At 48.2% G+C, this 15,783-nt stretch overlaps 1 protein-coding gene across 2 annotated transcripts; it reads left to right on the top strand.

Moving 5' to 3' along the window:
- The first annotated feature begins 287 nt into the window (after nucleotides 1–287).
- On the top strand, nucleotides 288–15,776 carry LOC119251786 (piggyBac transposable element-derived protein 1-like). Of its 2 annotated transcripts, XM_037519052.2 has the most exons (7): nucleotides 288–511; nucleotides 2,380–2,778; nucleotides 4,847–4,982; nucleotides 10,072–10,160; nucleotides 11,527–11,650; nucleotides 12,263–12,359; nucleotides 13,329–15,776. In XM_037519052.2, the coding sequence occupies exons 2-7, from the start codon at nucleotides 2,386–2,388 to the stop codon at nucleotides 14,884–14,886; spliced, it is 2,397 nt and encodes a 798-aa protein (XP_037374949.1). In that variant the 5' UTR covers nucleotides 288–511; nucleotides 2,380–2,385; the 3' UTR covers nucleotides 14,887–15,776. The 2 variants fall into 2 exon arrangements, with proteins under 2 accessions (XP_037374949.1, XP_037374950.1); XM_037519053.2 differs by lacking the exon at nucleotides 288–511 and having other exon boundaries at nucleotides 563–2,778.
- Nucleotides 15,777–15,783: the final 7 nt, after the last annotated feature.

Raw genomic sequence — 15,783 nt, 5'->3', positions numbered from 1 at the left:
GTGTCGGTTCGTCGTCACCGTCTGCTCGGGGGTTTAATAGAAATGCTGTCCACAAAGCCGGGACGGGCCCGCTGGTGAGGAACGGCTGCGCGCGGGAGGCTCGGTGGCCGCGGGAAGCGAGGGTGGGGTCGCTCCCGCGCACCAGTGAGACGCGCGGCCAGTTCCTAGAGAGGACGCGCGACTCTACTGCCCGCGCGGAGGGAGGAGAAGCCCTGACCCCGGCTCGGCGGCCGGAAGCGCTCGCTGACCCGCAGCCCCGAGAGGCGCGGGGTCCGGCGGTGCCAGGCGGCCCTGGGCTCGCGGGTGGACGCTCAGGCTCCCGGGCTCGCGTGGGGATCGCTCAGGGAGTCGGGCCAGGCTTTGTCCTGAACGTTTCCTGACTTTTGGGTCTGCGGAACCAACACTTAGTGAGCGTCCTGTGTGCCGCGCCCTCGCCTCGGGGGTGCTGTGGGTCGTGTCCTGGCAGCCGGCGGCTTCCTGCACATCTCGTTCTGCTTCGGCGCGTGGCCCGGTGCGTGCCGGGCTCCGGGCTCAGACAGCAGGGGTGGCGGTGGACGGGGCGTGATCTGTGGTGGCAGGTGCTGAGGGAGCCGTGCGGGTGCGGCCGGTCTGGGCTGCGCGCCTGAGGACAGTCGTTTTCTCCCTGTAGCTGAGGGCTGGGGTGGCATTTGCTCTGGGCCTTGGGAATTTTCTCGGTTAGTCGGGCGCTCTTGGCTATAAAGTAGAAAGTAGGTGGGAAAAAAACGAATTGTCCGCAAGGCGGGGATGAGAGGAATTTGGGGAGACCGTGGCTTTCTCAAAAGTAGCCGGGACTAGATGTCATTTCTTCTTATTCCGGGGTTTGTATTATGCCTAGAAAATAATGACTTCCTCAGTAAATGTTTGAGTGCCAAACCAACCGGTAAAATTCAGAGAGATTTGTTGGGGGTGGGGGATGGCGGTTGAATTTACTTCAGCCGGGAGCAGTTGAAACCCCCTGAGGGTCGGGGGAGGTATGTTTGTATATGGTCCTAGTTGTGCTTTAGGAAATGTTAATTCAGCGATGATAGAATGGGGAAGGAAACCACACAGAAAATGGTTGTAATGCGCAGGTGGAATGGTAATGGGGCCGGGAGGAGGAGGAAGGGCTGGCTGTATGAGGCATTTTTAGAGGAGGAATTGGCTAGTCTCAGATTACAGATGGGTCTGGTTTTAAGCCTGAGTGCATGGCAGTTGCTAGTGATGCCACCACATACGCGGAGATATACAGAGTGAGTCCAGCTTTGTGGGAGCTCTAATTTCAGCTTGTGGCGTGTTGAAATTATGGTGCAGGAGAAATCAGAGCTTGAGGCTCCTGCGGTCATTTCACAATATGAGTCTGAAATGTGAGAGGCAAGACTGAGCCAGTCAGAGATTTGAGTGTCTCTGGAATAGCCATATATAGTGATGCAGTGATTAGTGAGATCACAAAAGGAGAGAAAGAGACAAGAACTTGAAGCCTGCCCACTGTTTCAGTTATCTATTGTTACATTAAAAAAGATTAATTAAAACCCCCAAGAGTGGCTTAAAATAACTTCAGCTTATTATTTCTTATGCTTCTGTGGGTTGGTCATTTCTTGTGATTCTGTGGCAGTTCTACTGGTGGTCTTGCCTGGAGCCACTCCTATGGTTCATTCATTCAACGAATCAACTGGGGACTGGACTCCCCTGGGCCTTCCCTGGGGTAGCTGGCTTCATCCACCTGACCTCTCCCCATGGCTAGTTTGGGCTCCTCTCAGCATGGCAGTTTCATGACCATGCCAAGAACTACAAGAGCACTTCTGCTCACAGTGTCATCAATGCCGTATTCTGTTGGTCAACGGAAGTCATAGGTCAGCACAAATTCAAGGGAAGGGAAAATAGACTCCACCTCTTGAGAAGGATGGCAAAGTCTCATCACAAAAGATATATGGGGAGGAGAGACTTAAGAAACCACTTACCCCGCTGCCCTGAAAGTAGAGTATTCAGTGGTACACAGAGATCGATAACCTTGGAGAATGCATTGTCTGCCCATGAAGCCACACATCTGTTCCACCATTGGTAAAATTAGCTACAGTTAAGGTACTCACGCATTCTCATGCTTAACCCTCTCCCCTCATATTCCTAACCTGACACCCTCTACCCCTGTGTTCAGCCCCCTCAAGGTTCAAGGTATATTTCTGCTTACTGATGACATAAGCAAGCCAGCTTAGTTTTGAGCCTGACTTACAGTGGGGACAAAAATATAAATAAATTATTTTGAGTTTTGCAGCTCTTAAAATTTTCATGTTACTTATCAATGCTTATGCCTCAAATGTACATTTGGAAAAATCTTTGTGAATAATGGACCCTGGCTAAGTGGATCTTTTCCCAACCTTTAAGCTCAACATGGAAGCTTTCACAGGCGCTCCTCCTGGAAATGCAGAAGGTCTTGTGAAGGTGAAGGAGGAAGACCCCGCGTGGGAGCAGGTGCCCAGTTCATGGGGCAGCAGTGCCCACACTCGCGAGCTTTGCCGCCTGCGCTTCCGGCATTTCTGCTACCAGGAGGTCACTGGGCCCCGTGAAGCTTTAGCTCAACTCCAAGAACTGTGCTGCCAGTGGCTGCGGCCCGACACCCACACCAAGGAGCAGATCCTGGAGCTGCTGGTGCTGGAGCAGTTCCTGAGCATCCTGCCTGGGGAGCTGCAGGCCTGGGTGCCCGAGTACCCTCTGGAGAGTGGGCAGGAGGTAGTGATGGCACTAGAGACTCTAGAGACAGACATGGGAGACAAAGCACAGCAGGTGGGAAGTGTGTGTGTGTGTATTTGTTGGTTCATATTTAACTTTTTAAAAAAAATATGCATACAAGAACTGGGGTACAAGCCAGATGTGTGGGGGGTGAGAGGAACCACCAGAGACAGAGTGGGGAACAGAACAGATGAATTGACTGAAATACACTGCTGAGGGGAGCAGCGGGGAGACAGGAGAGACATGTGAGTCACATCCCTGGCTGGGGATCGAACCATGCTGCAGTGGCTGTGGATAGCTGCGTGGTGCTGCATCTTAAACCCTTGCACCACCAGGGAGACCCCTCATTTTTAACTTTTTATTTTGAAATAATTCGTAGCTTGCAGAGTATTGGGCCTGTCATCCAGATTCACCAGTTGTTAGCATTGGTTTCATGATGTGCCCCACTCTTGTAGGAGCTCATTCTCTGAATGTGTGCGTGTGAGTGTGTGTGAGTGCTCTTGCAGATGTGCCCCTTAGCCTCTAAACCCTCCAATATATTTCCAAAGAAAAAGGAGCTTCACTTGAATTGTCCTTCTTTGGGTAAGTTCAAATTATCATGATACTATCACCTAATCAGTAGTTCTCATTCATAGTTTGCCTTATCACCCCAATAGTGTTAGGATAGTTTCCCCCAATCCAGCCTGGATACAGGCAGGCATCACATGGTGCATCTAGCGGTCATTTCAGTTCTGCTCAGCCAGCCCTATCTGTGGGAGGAAGTGGGGTGTCCCCACAGCAATGGCAGAGTCTCTAGCACCAGCTGGGCATCCTGCAGTTAAGCTGAGTTCTGACACGATTACCCTGGAGACAGCATCAGCCTCACAGGTGGAGAGCTCAGTCCCACAAGACTGCCCCCCTCACCCTACTTCAGGGGCCAGTCACAAGCTCAGGCTCGCACTGTGCTTCTGCTTTACTGGCTGTACATTGGAAGAGCCAGTGATCCCTTGAGTTCGATTAACTTGCTAGAGGGGCTTACACCACTCAAGCATTTTATTTACCAATTTACTGGTTTATTAGAAAAGAATCTGAATAAGGAGACAGGTAAACATCCAGATGGAGGAGATGCGGCAGCATGGTATATGGGCAGGGGCTGGAGTTTGCATGCCCTCCACAAGAGCGACTCTTCCCCACATCTCCACCTTTTCACCAGCCCAAAAGTACCCTGAACCCTGCCCCTTTGGGTTTTTACGTAGAATTCACTGAAGACATGGCTGATTAACTCACTGACCTTTGAGAATGGATGTGACCTCCAGTCCCTCCCCTCCCCAGAGATCAGGGGGGACTGGAAATCCCAGCCTCTAATCACATGGTTTATTCTCCAGTTCCCATCCTCAGGGGCAGTCCTGTAGGCACCCCATTGGCCAGGTCACTTCATCAGTGTAATACAATCATTCTCTTTACTTAGGATGGTCAGAGGGTTTTAGGAGCTCTGTGCCAGAAATGAGATAGGACCAAACATTTATTTCTATTATAAATCACATCACAGTTGCTGAGTCTGGGTAGTCTCCTGGAATCTTTAACTGTCGCTCAGTCTTTCTTTGTCCTGACATTGATATTTTGAAAAGTACAGACTAGTAATTTTACAGAAAGCCCCTCAATTTGAGTCTGTCTTACATTTTCTCATGAAAGAGCTGGGTGTGCATTTCACATAGATAGGCATCCCGTCAGGAGACACAGGGTGAGGTGAAGGGGGTGACTGTTAGATTTCTCTGCTGTGAAGTTACCTTTCCCCACTTTGTAATTAATAGGAAATTTGTGGGAGACATTTTGAGACCTTGCATATATCCTGTTCCCCTTTAAGCCCCCGCCCACGAGTTTCAGCATGGTTTTTGTTTTGTTTTTCTGGGCAGAGATTCTTTGCCTGTCTTATCTCCGTCATTTGCCATCGATCCCCAGCACATAGAACAGACCCTGGTTGAGTTAGTGTTCCCTCCGTACTTGTTGAATAAGTGACTGGCTTGCCGTCTGCTTCTTATAAGCATTCACTAGGCCTTGCCCAGTTTTCCCTGAGTGTGTCCCTAACTGCTGTTCAGTCCAGGTCCCACCAGATGCCTTTTCAAAATGAATTTTTTGTCCCTAGGCCTCTGCCTTTGCTCGGGGACAGGAATATCTAGGAGCCTGTTTGGAGCATCAGCGCATACAGCTCCTGCCTGGAGTGAGCACCCTGAAGTGTGAACCTCCAGAACTCTCCAGAAGGAGCCCTCAAGAAGTGAGTGGTGAGTGCCAGAGTGAGCGCTTCCTGAGGACATTGGCAGCGGGCCCTGACAGGTGCGCTGTCTTCCTTAGGAAAAACATGTCTATCTGTGGCCTCAGTTTTACGTATGACTTTGTCTAATGTCACATTGAAGCAGTCTTTTAAAAACCTTTCACTGTAAAATGTTAGAATTCTAAGATCTTCTTGTCTAACACTCTCAATTCATAGGCTAGGAAACCAAAATTCAGAGTCCAGGTGGCTTGCCCAGGGTCAACACAGGCAGAGCAACTTAGAACTTGGGTCACACAACTTTCTGACCTGCATCCTTTCTCTGGCCCACGTTGCTAATTCTATGCTTTTGGGTGTTTTACTTAATAGCTTCCCACAAATTTATTTAACCCTCATTGGTAACATTTTATTGACTCTCTGCTGGGCCTCTAACCTTTCAGTCATTTTAGGTGCAGCTTTAGGTTTTGCAGGTCCCCTCCCCTCCGTGTGGAACATGCCTTCCTGTGTCAGGGCTCTCGCTTCCATGTCAGGCTTCACAGAGCTCCAGGTAAACCTCCCCCTGCAGTTATATTTCAGCTCAGCAGGCCTTGGCATAGGATTAGCCATCCAAGAATTGCAAGGTCTGTGGCCCACAGGCTGCAGATGGATTGAGCAGACAGACAGAAGTACCGTTGGCCTCTGAACAGTGATGGTTGGGGCACTGACCCCCACAGAGTCAAAATTTTAAATAAAACTTTTGACTCCCCCCAAAGCTTAACTCATAATAGCCTGCTGCTGACTGGAAACCTTCCCAATAGCATACAGACCATTGACACATATTTTGTATGTTATATGGATTGTTGACTAAATTCTTACAGTAAAGGAAGCTAGAGGGGAAAAAAATGTTATTAAGGAAATCCCAAGGAAGAAGGAATATATATACAGTACTGTGTTGGATTTACCAACACTCTAAGTATACATCTTCTGTTTAAAAGAAAATCCAAATATCACTGGTTCCTTACCAGTGCAAACTCAAGTTGTTCAAGGGCCAACTATGCACAGAAAGCTCATAAAGCCCTTAGAAAACCACAGTGTAGTATTTTTTAACCTTTGTGAGGAAGGGTGTTACCATTTTCTTCCCAGAATTTGTTGAGAACGAGTTTCTCTCTCTCCCTGGAAAATTCAAGTACAAAATTATGCCCGCAATGTCAGAGCATTTATAAGATTTACCACAGTTACCACAGTGGTGATTGGTCAATATGAATATTTGACTAAGTGTGGAATAAATGGTTCATATAATAAAATCACAAAGTAAAATGCCTAGAGTACAGATTACTTGAGCTGTTTACCCTTTACAGCATTGGTGTTTCCCTGCTTCCTTGGCTGACAGTTCTGTCTTATTTAACTTATAAAAAACCACAACCACAACCACCATGAAGCTTCAGATACATTGTGCATGTGAAGAAGTCTCAAAGTGGTAGGGAGTCCTGGAGCCCTGGAGGGGTGAGCCAGTAGGGAGGGTGAAAGAATTTCCAGTGGAACAGAAGCAAGATGCATCCCCACTTACCTGTGGGATGATGAATATACATCTTCTGAAATCAGTTTCATTTCATTGTGACTGGAGGGAGCAAGGGTGTTAAGAATGGCAGTGAGTGGTCATCGGAATGGGGATGGTAATGGGCAGAGAACAGCAGTCACAGGATATAAGGTTCTTTAATGAAGGTGAAGGGTTATGACACCTCATGAGATGACGCAGAGAGCGGGACTCTGGCAGCATCCTCCTGGGCAGGGGGCTCCCCTTGGTCTTCTAAGCCCTCTCGGAATGCACCACTGTCTGTCGCAGTATGTGTGATGAGGCTGAGAATGCGTTCTAGTCCCCAAGGAAGCTTGCCTTGTCATTCTCAAGGGCTTTTTATAACTTCTTATTTCCTCCCAAATATTCTAGAGACTCTGGCTAAGGGCCTGCCTATTAATTATAACCCCAGCACATTTCTCAGGGTAACCTGAGACCAGGTGAACTGAAGATCAGTTTCCCAGGCTATCTGCATCACCTCCTCATGCTGGTATTTTTGCTGGACAGTGAGTCATTGAGCATGGCTGGAGGGTTTAGGAAATGAGAGAGAGAGAGAGATTGAGAGAGAGAATAAGGAAGGGGGTGGGGAGGAAGGCTGGGGACTTTTTGTGAAGGTCTTTACATTTGAACCAGAAAGCTTGGATTTTGTCATTAAAAATTCCGGTGCCACTGAAGCTTTTCTTTTCAATGAGAATAAGATTTAAGTGATTGTAGTGTGGTGAATCATTCTCCTCTTGTTAGAGCATGACTGAGGGGTGCCCAGGAACTGCAAACTTAAGGGGTGCAGGCACTGAAAGGGATCTCGCCATCTGTGTGCACAAAGGCAGAGAAAGCAGACTGTCAGTGTGAAAGATCTTTAGTAGAACTGGTGTGCATAGAGAAGAAAGGATTTTCCTAATAATTGTTCCCCCATTAAATTCCCAGAGTTACCCATTTCCTCGTGAGCAAATGCCCAGCCAGACAGGGTCAGCCTGAATCTGCAGTTCTCTGTTCTCAAAGCCTCTTCTGTTCCTCATCTGTGCTGCTGATTCCCTGCTGCTGAGGCATGAGAGCTTGGCACACATCTAAGGCACTGTCTGGTGGGAACCACAAGAAGAGATTTAGGCAAGCCATGGAGAGCTGGGACAGGAGATACCACATTAAGATAACGGCTGCCATTGTCGCCTCTTGCCCATGAGTGTCTCCTCCACGCTGCTTCTTTCAGGTTTCCTTCCTGGCAGCACCAGTGTGCAAGTTAGGGCTGTGGGAGCCAGACTGCCCAAAGCCAAGTGTGTTCATTTATGTACTGAGCACATAACTCCACCCCAGTTCCCATGAGCTCTTCCCCATCAGCAAGTCCATTTCCTGGCATACTGGGACCAGACTGTCAAGGCCACTGGCTGCCTGGGAGGGGGGCGAGGAAAATGGTGCTCATTCAGTACTGTGCTGCCCTCCCCCTTGTGTGGATATACACTGTCAACCTAGCATGAAACACTGGATTTATTTTTTTTTTTAAAGATTTATTTTTATTTATGTATACAAGCACTGGGTATAGTCAGAAGCGCGGAGGGTGAGAGAATTCACCAGAGCCAGAGTGGGGAGCAGAGCAGGCAGAAGGACCGAAGCACACTGCTGAGGGAAGCAGCGGGCGGCAGGAGAGGTCTGCGCACCATGTGGGACCCTCCTCCTGGTGGCCGGGGAGCAGCCGGGAATCGAACCAGCTCTGCAGAGGCTGCAGCAACTTCGCAACCCAACGCACTACCGCTGCGCCACTGGGGAGGCCCGAAACACTGGATTTGAAGTGGACACTGTTGAGGACTTTTGTCAGTCCCTTAATGCTCAACTGTGATGGATTCCTAGAGTGACACATTATTAAATGTTTAGATATGTTGATGGAGAAGTGGAAGGCACCTTGAGGTGCCATCTGATTAGTTGCAGCTGAAGCCCATCTTCTGTCCCGTCACTGGCAGATATGTCGAGCACTTGGCAATAACCTTTCATGTCTGAAAACATTCCTCTGCTCTTCCCCAGGTTCCCAGTGTTTTTCCACCTCAGGGAGAGAAGAAGCAGAGTCTGACCTGACCTTTGCTGTCTCCAAATCTCCTTGGCGTTGACTTCTTTCCTTGCTGCATTGTCTTTGTCTTCTCCTCTTTCTGTTGCTGTCCTTCCTCTGTTTAACTTAGCCCTTTCTCTGTCATGTCAGCAGACTGCTTTACCTCGTGCTCTTTCAGCTGTCGGGCTTGGCATTTATGGTGAGGTAATAACAGTGAATCAGCGAGGAGGTGGCTTTTCTAGCAAGCTGTATTCACTTTAGATTTGAAACAACAGCAACAGATTCTACAGCGCTCCATTGTGTCTTGGAGCAAAGCAAAGTGACACTATGCTCTGCTATTTTGGGGTAGAATGCTCACCTACCCTCTTCACTTGGTAATTTTATGCTCCTTATGTTATTGCCCATCTTGAAAAATAACACTGAATTGCCGTTTACAGAGGGCTTTGTGGTTTTGATTTCACCTACTCTTCACCAACCCCAAAAGAGGCTCTGTTCTCCCACTGTACAGATAAGGAATTGGAGGCTTATCAAAATGGTGATGGGCCCAGTGTCACAGCCATTATTGTATTTTTTTAAAAGATTTATTTATGTATTTATACAAGGGCTGGTAACAGGTCAGAGGTGCGGGAGGGTGAGAGGATTCACTAGAGAAAGAGCTGGTTGCAGAACAGGCAGAAGGACCAAAAGTGCTGCTGAGGGGAGCAGCGGGCGAGACAGGAGAGGTCTGCTGCACCATGTGGGTATCTCCCTGGCTGGCTGGGAATCGAACTGGCGCTGCAGAGGCTGCACATAGCTTCATAGCGCTGTGATCAACCCACTGCACCACCAGGGAGGCCCCACAGCCATTATTGTAACTCAGTTCTTTGACATCAAGTCCAGTTTTTATCTGCATTCTCTTTTCCCGGTTCACCTGTCAACCCATTGAGAGCGAACACTGCATCTCCCTGCTTTTCCCAGGTATACTTTGCACATATAGCTGATGCTCAGTGAATAAATGATGCTAGTGAGTGTTTTGGCTCCTCCAAGTATCCAACACAAAACTTCAGCAAAATGGAGGGGAAGGTACAGCAATTTCCCACATGCCCCCACCTCCCCTCGTGCACAGCCTCCCCCCTCCGCCAATTCTGTTTTTCAATGTCTTTCTCTTTTACCTTCCTCTTTTCTGCTTCTTGTTTCCCTTCTCTCTCGTCTTTTGGTCTCTCACTTCTTTCATCTCTGTGTGCTCTGCTTAATCTTTTTTTTAATTACAGCTCCTTCCTCCCTCTCTATTTTCATCTATGATTTAAAATCTCTACAACATGTGAAGTTCCCTTGAGGGTATAAATGCCACTCAGTATTGTGAGTGGGGGACCCTGAGGCTAAGAATGGTAGGTTCCGGAGAGACGCCCTGAGACAAGGCCCTTATCCTACTTTGTGGATGTTTAACAAGCACAAAAAGGTTTGGGGTGGGTTTCCCACAAGGGGCATTCCTAAGGGCTGTGATGTCTCACTCAGGACTCTTGTCTCCTCCCTCTTCAGGGCCTGTTTCCCCGGGATCAGCCCCTCGCCAGGAAGAAAGTGCCCGAGACAAGGCAGCAGTACCTGGGTTTAACTCAGCCAGGTGCCAGGTGAGCAGCATGCCCAGGCCTTCGGGAACCTCAGCAGCGGCCCCCCATTCCCTGGCCTCCTGCTCCTGCCCTGCTAGGCTCGCATGCCTCGCCCCTGGGAGCCCTCTGGTGGCATAGTCCCTCTGCCTTCCCCTTGTCACAGAACAGCACCAACATCATGTGCCTCATCCAAGATGCTGGTGCTGGTTAGACGCCACCACCTCATTCCATGTGTGCTTGAGGGCATATCCTGTCCAGGAGTTAGGCACTTGGCTTGAAAAGCATCTTCACTTGCCCAATGCTCTGAATATCTCTGGTTTCTCTCCCCAGCTAAGAACCAGCCTCTCCCACACACTCTTATACCTCACTGTCCTGCACACAACCACTGACTATTTGGTGATGACAAGGAAAATTCCGTGTATCCAACACAAAACTTCACATCCTCCTCTCAAAATGGACTATAGTTTTTTTCCTCCCATATTCTCTAAATGATGATCTGATCATTTTCCTTGACATTTAGCTTTAGAAAATTAAGTCCCCCTCAATCTGCTGCTAAGTCAGTTTTGTCTCCTTGCTCAGTCTTTTTCTGTGGCTTCTAGTTGGTTCTTAATCCTGTCAGGCCCAGAGTTTCCTGTTTTTAAATACTTTCCCATTCCATACAGACACCTATAGAAAGTAAACCTTGCTTATACATATTTTATAATCTGTATCATTGTCTGATATAATAGAGAAACAAAGAAGAAGTAATTTTTTTACTAAAGTAGCATGTGTTTCCAAATGAGTTTGGACACGATTACACCAGATGTGATGATAAAGTAGTGTGTACTAATACACAATCTATAAGCTTGAATTGTGGAGGAATAAGAAGATGAGAGAAGTCTGGGAAATGAAAGGGAGAGGTTTTGGTGAACATTAGGGTGAAAACTAGTGTTGCATCAAATAATAAACAACGAGACAGAAAAAGGGAAATAACCTTAATTGAAATAGGACTAAGCTGAAGATGTGGGTCGAACTCAAAAGACACGTTGGACTCCTTGGCCAGGTACTTGTGAGTGTGATGTGACTTGGAAACAGACTGTGTAATCACATTAAAGTGAGGTCATGCTGCATTAGGAGGGTGGCCTTATGAGAAGGCCCCGTGGAGACAGAGTGACCCAGAGAGGTGGCTGTGTGACAATGGAGGGAGGGTAGGGTGATGCATCCATGAGCTGAGGGACATTAAGGACTGTTGACAGCCCCCAGAAGCTGGAAGAGATGCGAGAATGATCCTCCCCTAGGCCTGAGGGGTTGGTACTGCTGGTCTGCAGTGTGGTCTTCAATGCCCTTCACTGCCAGACCTCTTCTGCTGACCACAGCAAACCTGAGAGGCTGCTTTCTTCCTTTTCAGATATCAGTAAAGACTGAGGAGGAAAATGCCTTTGTCCCAGAGGAGCGGCCACACCTGAGCCTGCCTCAGAGGAACCTCTGTGGGAGCTCAGCCTGGGAGAAGCTTGCAGAACCCAGTCTGATGTGTAAGGACAGGCCTCTCCCAGCCCCTTGCCAGCACTCGCCTTTCTTGTCAGCAGCATGACTCGGCCCTTGTGAGCTCACGTTTCCTGAGACCTTACCCTCCCATCCTTGTCCCCAGGGTCTTCAGCCCCTGCCATTTTGCGCACCTTCCAGTCACATTATCTTCCTCTGGTGCTGGTTTTACTCAGCTTATTCTTGTCTTCTGTGGTCACCTCCATACTCCCTGGGTTCCTCAACGACTTCTCCTTTGCTCCTGTTTTTCTCCCCATCAAAGGTGCCCTGTGACTTGTCACCTTCAGACATCTCCATGCCTGGAAGCCCCAAGGACTCCTCTGTCTGACTCCTTTACCTCAGAGGAACTTCTCACTCTGGGAGACACTGCTGGCCATGTGTACTTTACTGTAAATATGCTTTGTCCCATGAGACCGTCTCCCAGCCAAGGGACTTTCCTCACTGGCTTCCCACACTGCGCATTACACAGTGGCTGAGACTCCTAGGACACCTGTCAATTATTTGTTTGTTTAAATAGGAACATCCCATTTTTTCACCCTGGAGATTGTTTTTTCTAAATTCAGGTAACATATGACATTTAAATTATTAATGTGTTATTTTAGCTGAAGAAGTTGTAACTGAAGGTGGATTGTTCAATGCAAAGCAAGAAACTTCTGAAGAAATGGAGCAAGGTGCTGAGGGCTCAGGAACATTCACCAGGTGAGTGTCCTTGGTGCTAAGTGGAGCAGACTCTACAAATGTAAGGAGCCAGAGGAACCTGTTGTCCGACATCTTTTCCCTGGGCAGGATGAGAGAGAGCTGCTATGACACTGAGCAGGTCATTCATGCAGACACTGAAGGTACCTGGGGTGATAAATGCTTCAGTGAGAAGGAAAAAAACTATATACAGAAAATCACATTAAAGCAGTAAATCATATTAAAAACATTGCTTCACTGCTTTTCTTTCTCTTTCTGCTTCTGAATCTAGACCATTTATCGCTAGGATGTTAGTCAATGAAATGCCAGTTTCTAGAATTAATAGAGGATTGTGTAAAATAGCACTTTCCACCTTAGTCATTTCAGCTTGCTTCCTTGTAAACCTCATAAAAATCGGTTCAAGGGCAGCAAATCTGAATTCGTCTTTTGTTTCTCCTCAGAATAGTGTGTCCCCTAGATGAATTAAAACTAGGAGAAACTAAATCCTTCCACATTCCCCATTCTGTGGGAGGGGTGAGGGGGCCCAGTAAATAACAGCCTCTTTGTTCAAGTTCAGAACCAACTGATAGAGACACAGAAGTGAAACATGGTTCTGGGAGCCCAAGCTACACCTGGTGGAGGTGCGTGGCTCACAGTGGCAGAGGAATGAAGCCGACCTCCCTCAGCACAGGCCTGTGTGACAGGATGTGAGGCAAAGAGGAGCAGTGAATGTCGGGAACTTGCTCCTAAAAGGACAATAGGAACTCCTGCCCTTAAGATGCTGTTCCGTCTCTCAGATTCAGCACCTAGTTCAGCCACGAGGAGTGGAGGTGGGGGGCGGCCAGGGATATAAGGTCTGGCCAAAGCCCTCCCCATGGAAACGTGACTGAAAGGTAATCCTGAGTAAACCAAAGCATCCTTCAGTGTCATGGGTTTATCATTCACTGGCAAATGAGACTGAGGAATTTTGTGCTTGTGTTCTCTCCTCCCTAGAGAATGTGTACCCCAAGTTCCTGGCAGCACTCCTGTCCCTCCAGAGAGGACACCTGCACAAGTGAACACTCTGAGGGGTCGTCACCAGGGGGACTTGTGGGCCCGGATGCATGTCTCATCCTTGGAATACGCTGCAGGAGACATTACCCGAAAAGAGAGGAGAAAAGACAAAGCTCGGGTGAGTGAGCTGCTGCAAGGCCTGGCGTTTTCTGACGACTCAGAGGTGGAGGAAGAGCACTCGCCCGAGAGCCAGCCAGCTCACAAAAAGCGAAAGATGGCAGCCGCCCTGGAGCAGTGCTGGGTCAAGAGAGACATCAAGGCCACCCTTCCCGGCTGGTCAGCACTGGACACAGGGCTTTTGAATCTCAAGAGTGAAAAGCTGAGCCCAGTAGAGCTCTTTGAGTTATTTTTTGATGATGAAACATTCAACTTGATTGTCAGTGAAACCAATAATTACGCTTTTCAGAAAAATGTCAACTTGGAAGTCACAGTGCAGGAGATGAGGTGTGTGTTCGGTGTCTTGCTGTGGAGTGGAGTTGTGCGGCATCCCCGGAGGGGAATGTATTGGGAAGTGGCTGACGCTGAGCAGAACCAGGTGAGAGATGCAATTAGAAGGGACAGGTTTGAATTGATTTTGTCATACCTGCATTTTGCAGATAACAGCTGCCTAGATCAAAAAGATAAGTTTACGAAATTGAGGCCCCTCATAAAGCAAATGAATAAAAACTTTCTCCTGTATGCCCCCCTAGAAGAATACTATTGTTTGGACAAGACAATGTGTGAATGCTTTGATAGTGGCCAATTCCTGAATGGGAAACCGATTCGAATTGGCTATAAAATTTGGTGTGGCACAACCACACAGGGTTATCTTGTTTGGTTTGAGCCCTACCAGGAAGAATCAGCTCTGATGGCAAACCAGGATCCTGAGCTCGGTTTGGGTGGCCACCTAGTGATGAATTTCGCCGACGTTCTTTTGGAGAGAGGTCAGTATTCTTATCACCTGTGTTTTGATAGCTTCTTCACAAGTGTCAAATTGGTGTCAATCTTGAAGAAGAAAGGGGTGAAGGCAACAGGAATAATTCAAGAGAACAGGACTGAAAAGTGCCCCCTCATGGATGCAGAACAAATGAAAAACATGGAGAAGGGCTACTTTGATTTCCAAGTGGAAGAAAACAATGAGATAATCGTGTGTCGATGGCACGGCGATGGCGTTGTCAGCCTGTGCTCCAATGCTGTGGGCATAGAGCCTGTCAGTGAGGTCAGTGGCGTCACCGAGGACATAGAGGCCCCTCCGATAAGTCGGCCAGCCATAGCAACACTGTATGGCGAATGCAGGGAAGGGGTCGCTAAAATGGAGCAAACTGTCTCCAAATACAAGGTGAGAATAAGGAGCAGGAAGTGGTACTCAGTTCTGGTGAACTACATGATCGATGCCGCTGTGAGCAATGCGTGGCAGCTGCACCGAGCCTGCAGCCCGGCCACCTCTCTGGACCTCCTGGGCTTCCGGAGGTATGTGGCGCATTTCTACCTGGGGCACCAGGCCCACCTGTCCGACTAGGGCCTTAATGGACACAGTGCTGACCTCAGCAGTCACGACTTCATGTCAGACCGTACCCTCCTCCCAAGGCAAACCTGATGGAAGTCATGAAATCAGGGAATTGAGTCACTCATTTCAAAAGTCAGATGTTTATATGAAGCTTCAAAGACTATAACAAGTAATAGTAAAAGTTATTTGTAAAAATTTTGAACTCCAGGGGACCTCTTTTAATGTCTAATTTTGGTGTCAGATGTGGGAGTTCATTTGTTGAATTGATGATACTGTATTTTTTGTAAAGATTTATTTATTTATGCATATAAGAACTGGGGTGTAGACCAGAGGTGGGGGAGGGTGAGAGGATTCTCCAGGGAGAGTGGGGGGTGGAACAGGCAGATCTACTGAAATACACTGCTGAGGGGAACAGCAGGGAGACAGGAGAGGTCTGCTGAGCCATGTGGGTCAGGTCTCTGGCCAGAGATCAAACTTGTGCTGCAGTGATAGCTTGACAGCACTATCTTTAACCCTTGCACCACTAGGAAGGCCCGATACTGTGCATTTAAAGTATCATACAAACTGACAATGTGCATTTAAAGAGTGGCATCCCGCCTCTGGGGGGTAGTTTTCTCTGGACAGTGCCATTTTTAAGATACAGGCAGTGTTATAGTGACACAGGTGGTGCTGAATCCAGTGTCAGCAGCTGCAACACAGCCTGTGAGGTGAGGGTGTCCTATGCCAAGCGAAGAGATCCCTGGTCACACCTCTAATGGCAGAGCTCCCAGAGATGGTTCAGGGTCACTCAAGCCAAAGGGGTTCCCTATAGCTGAGGCACCTGAATTGCTGTCTCTAGAGTCCCTTGTTAAAGGGTTCTTTCCTGGCAGCCTGGATTCCTGTTTCAGTGTAAAGCTGCTTTTTCCCACC

Source organism: Talpa occidentalis, unplaced genomic scaffold, assembly GCF_014898055.3.
Source record: "Talpa occidentalis isolate TD23 unplaced genomic scaffold, MPIMG_talOcc4v2.1 talOcc4.2, whole genome shotgun sequence".
Taxonomy (NCBI): Eukaryota; Metazoa; Chordata; class Mammalia; order Eulipotyphla; family Talpidae; genus Talpa; species Talpa occidentalis.
The sequence above is the reverse complement of the archived record's forward strand: the minus strand, read 5'-3'. Positions and strand labels throughout refer to the sequence as shown.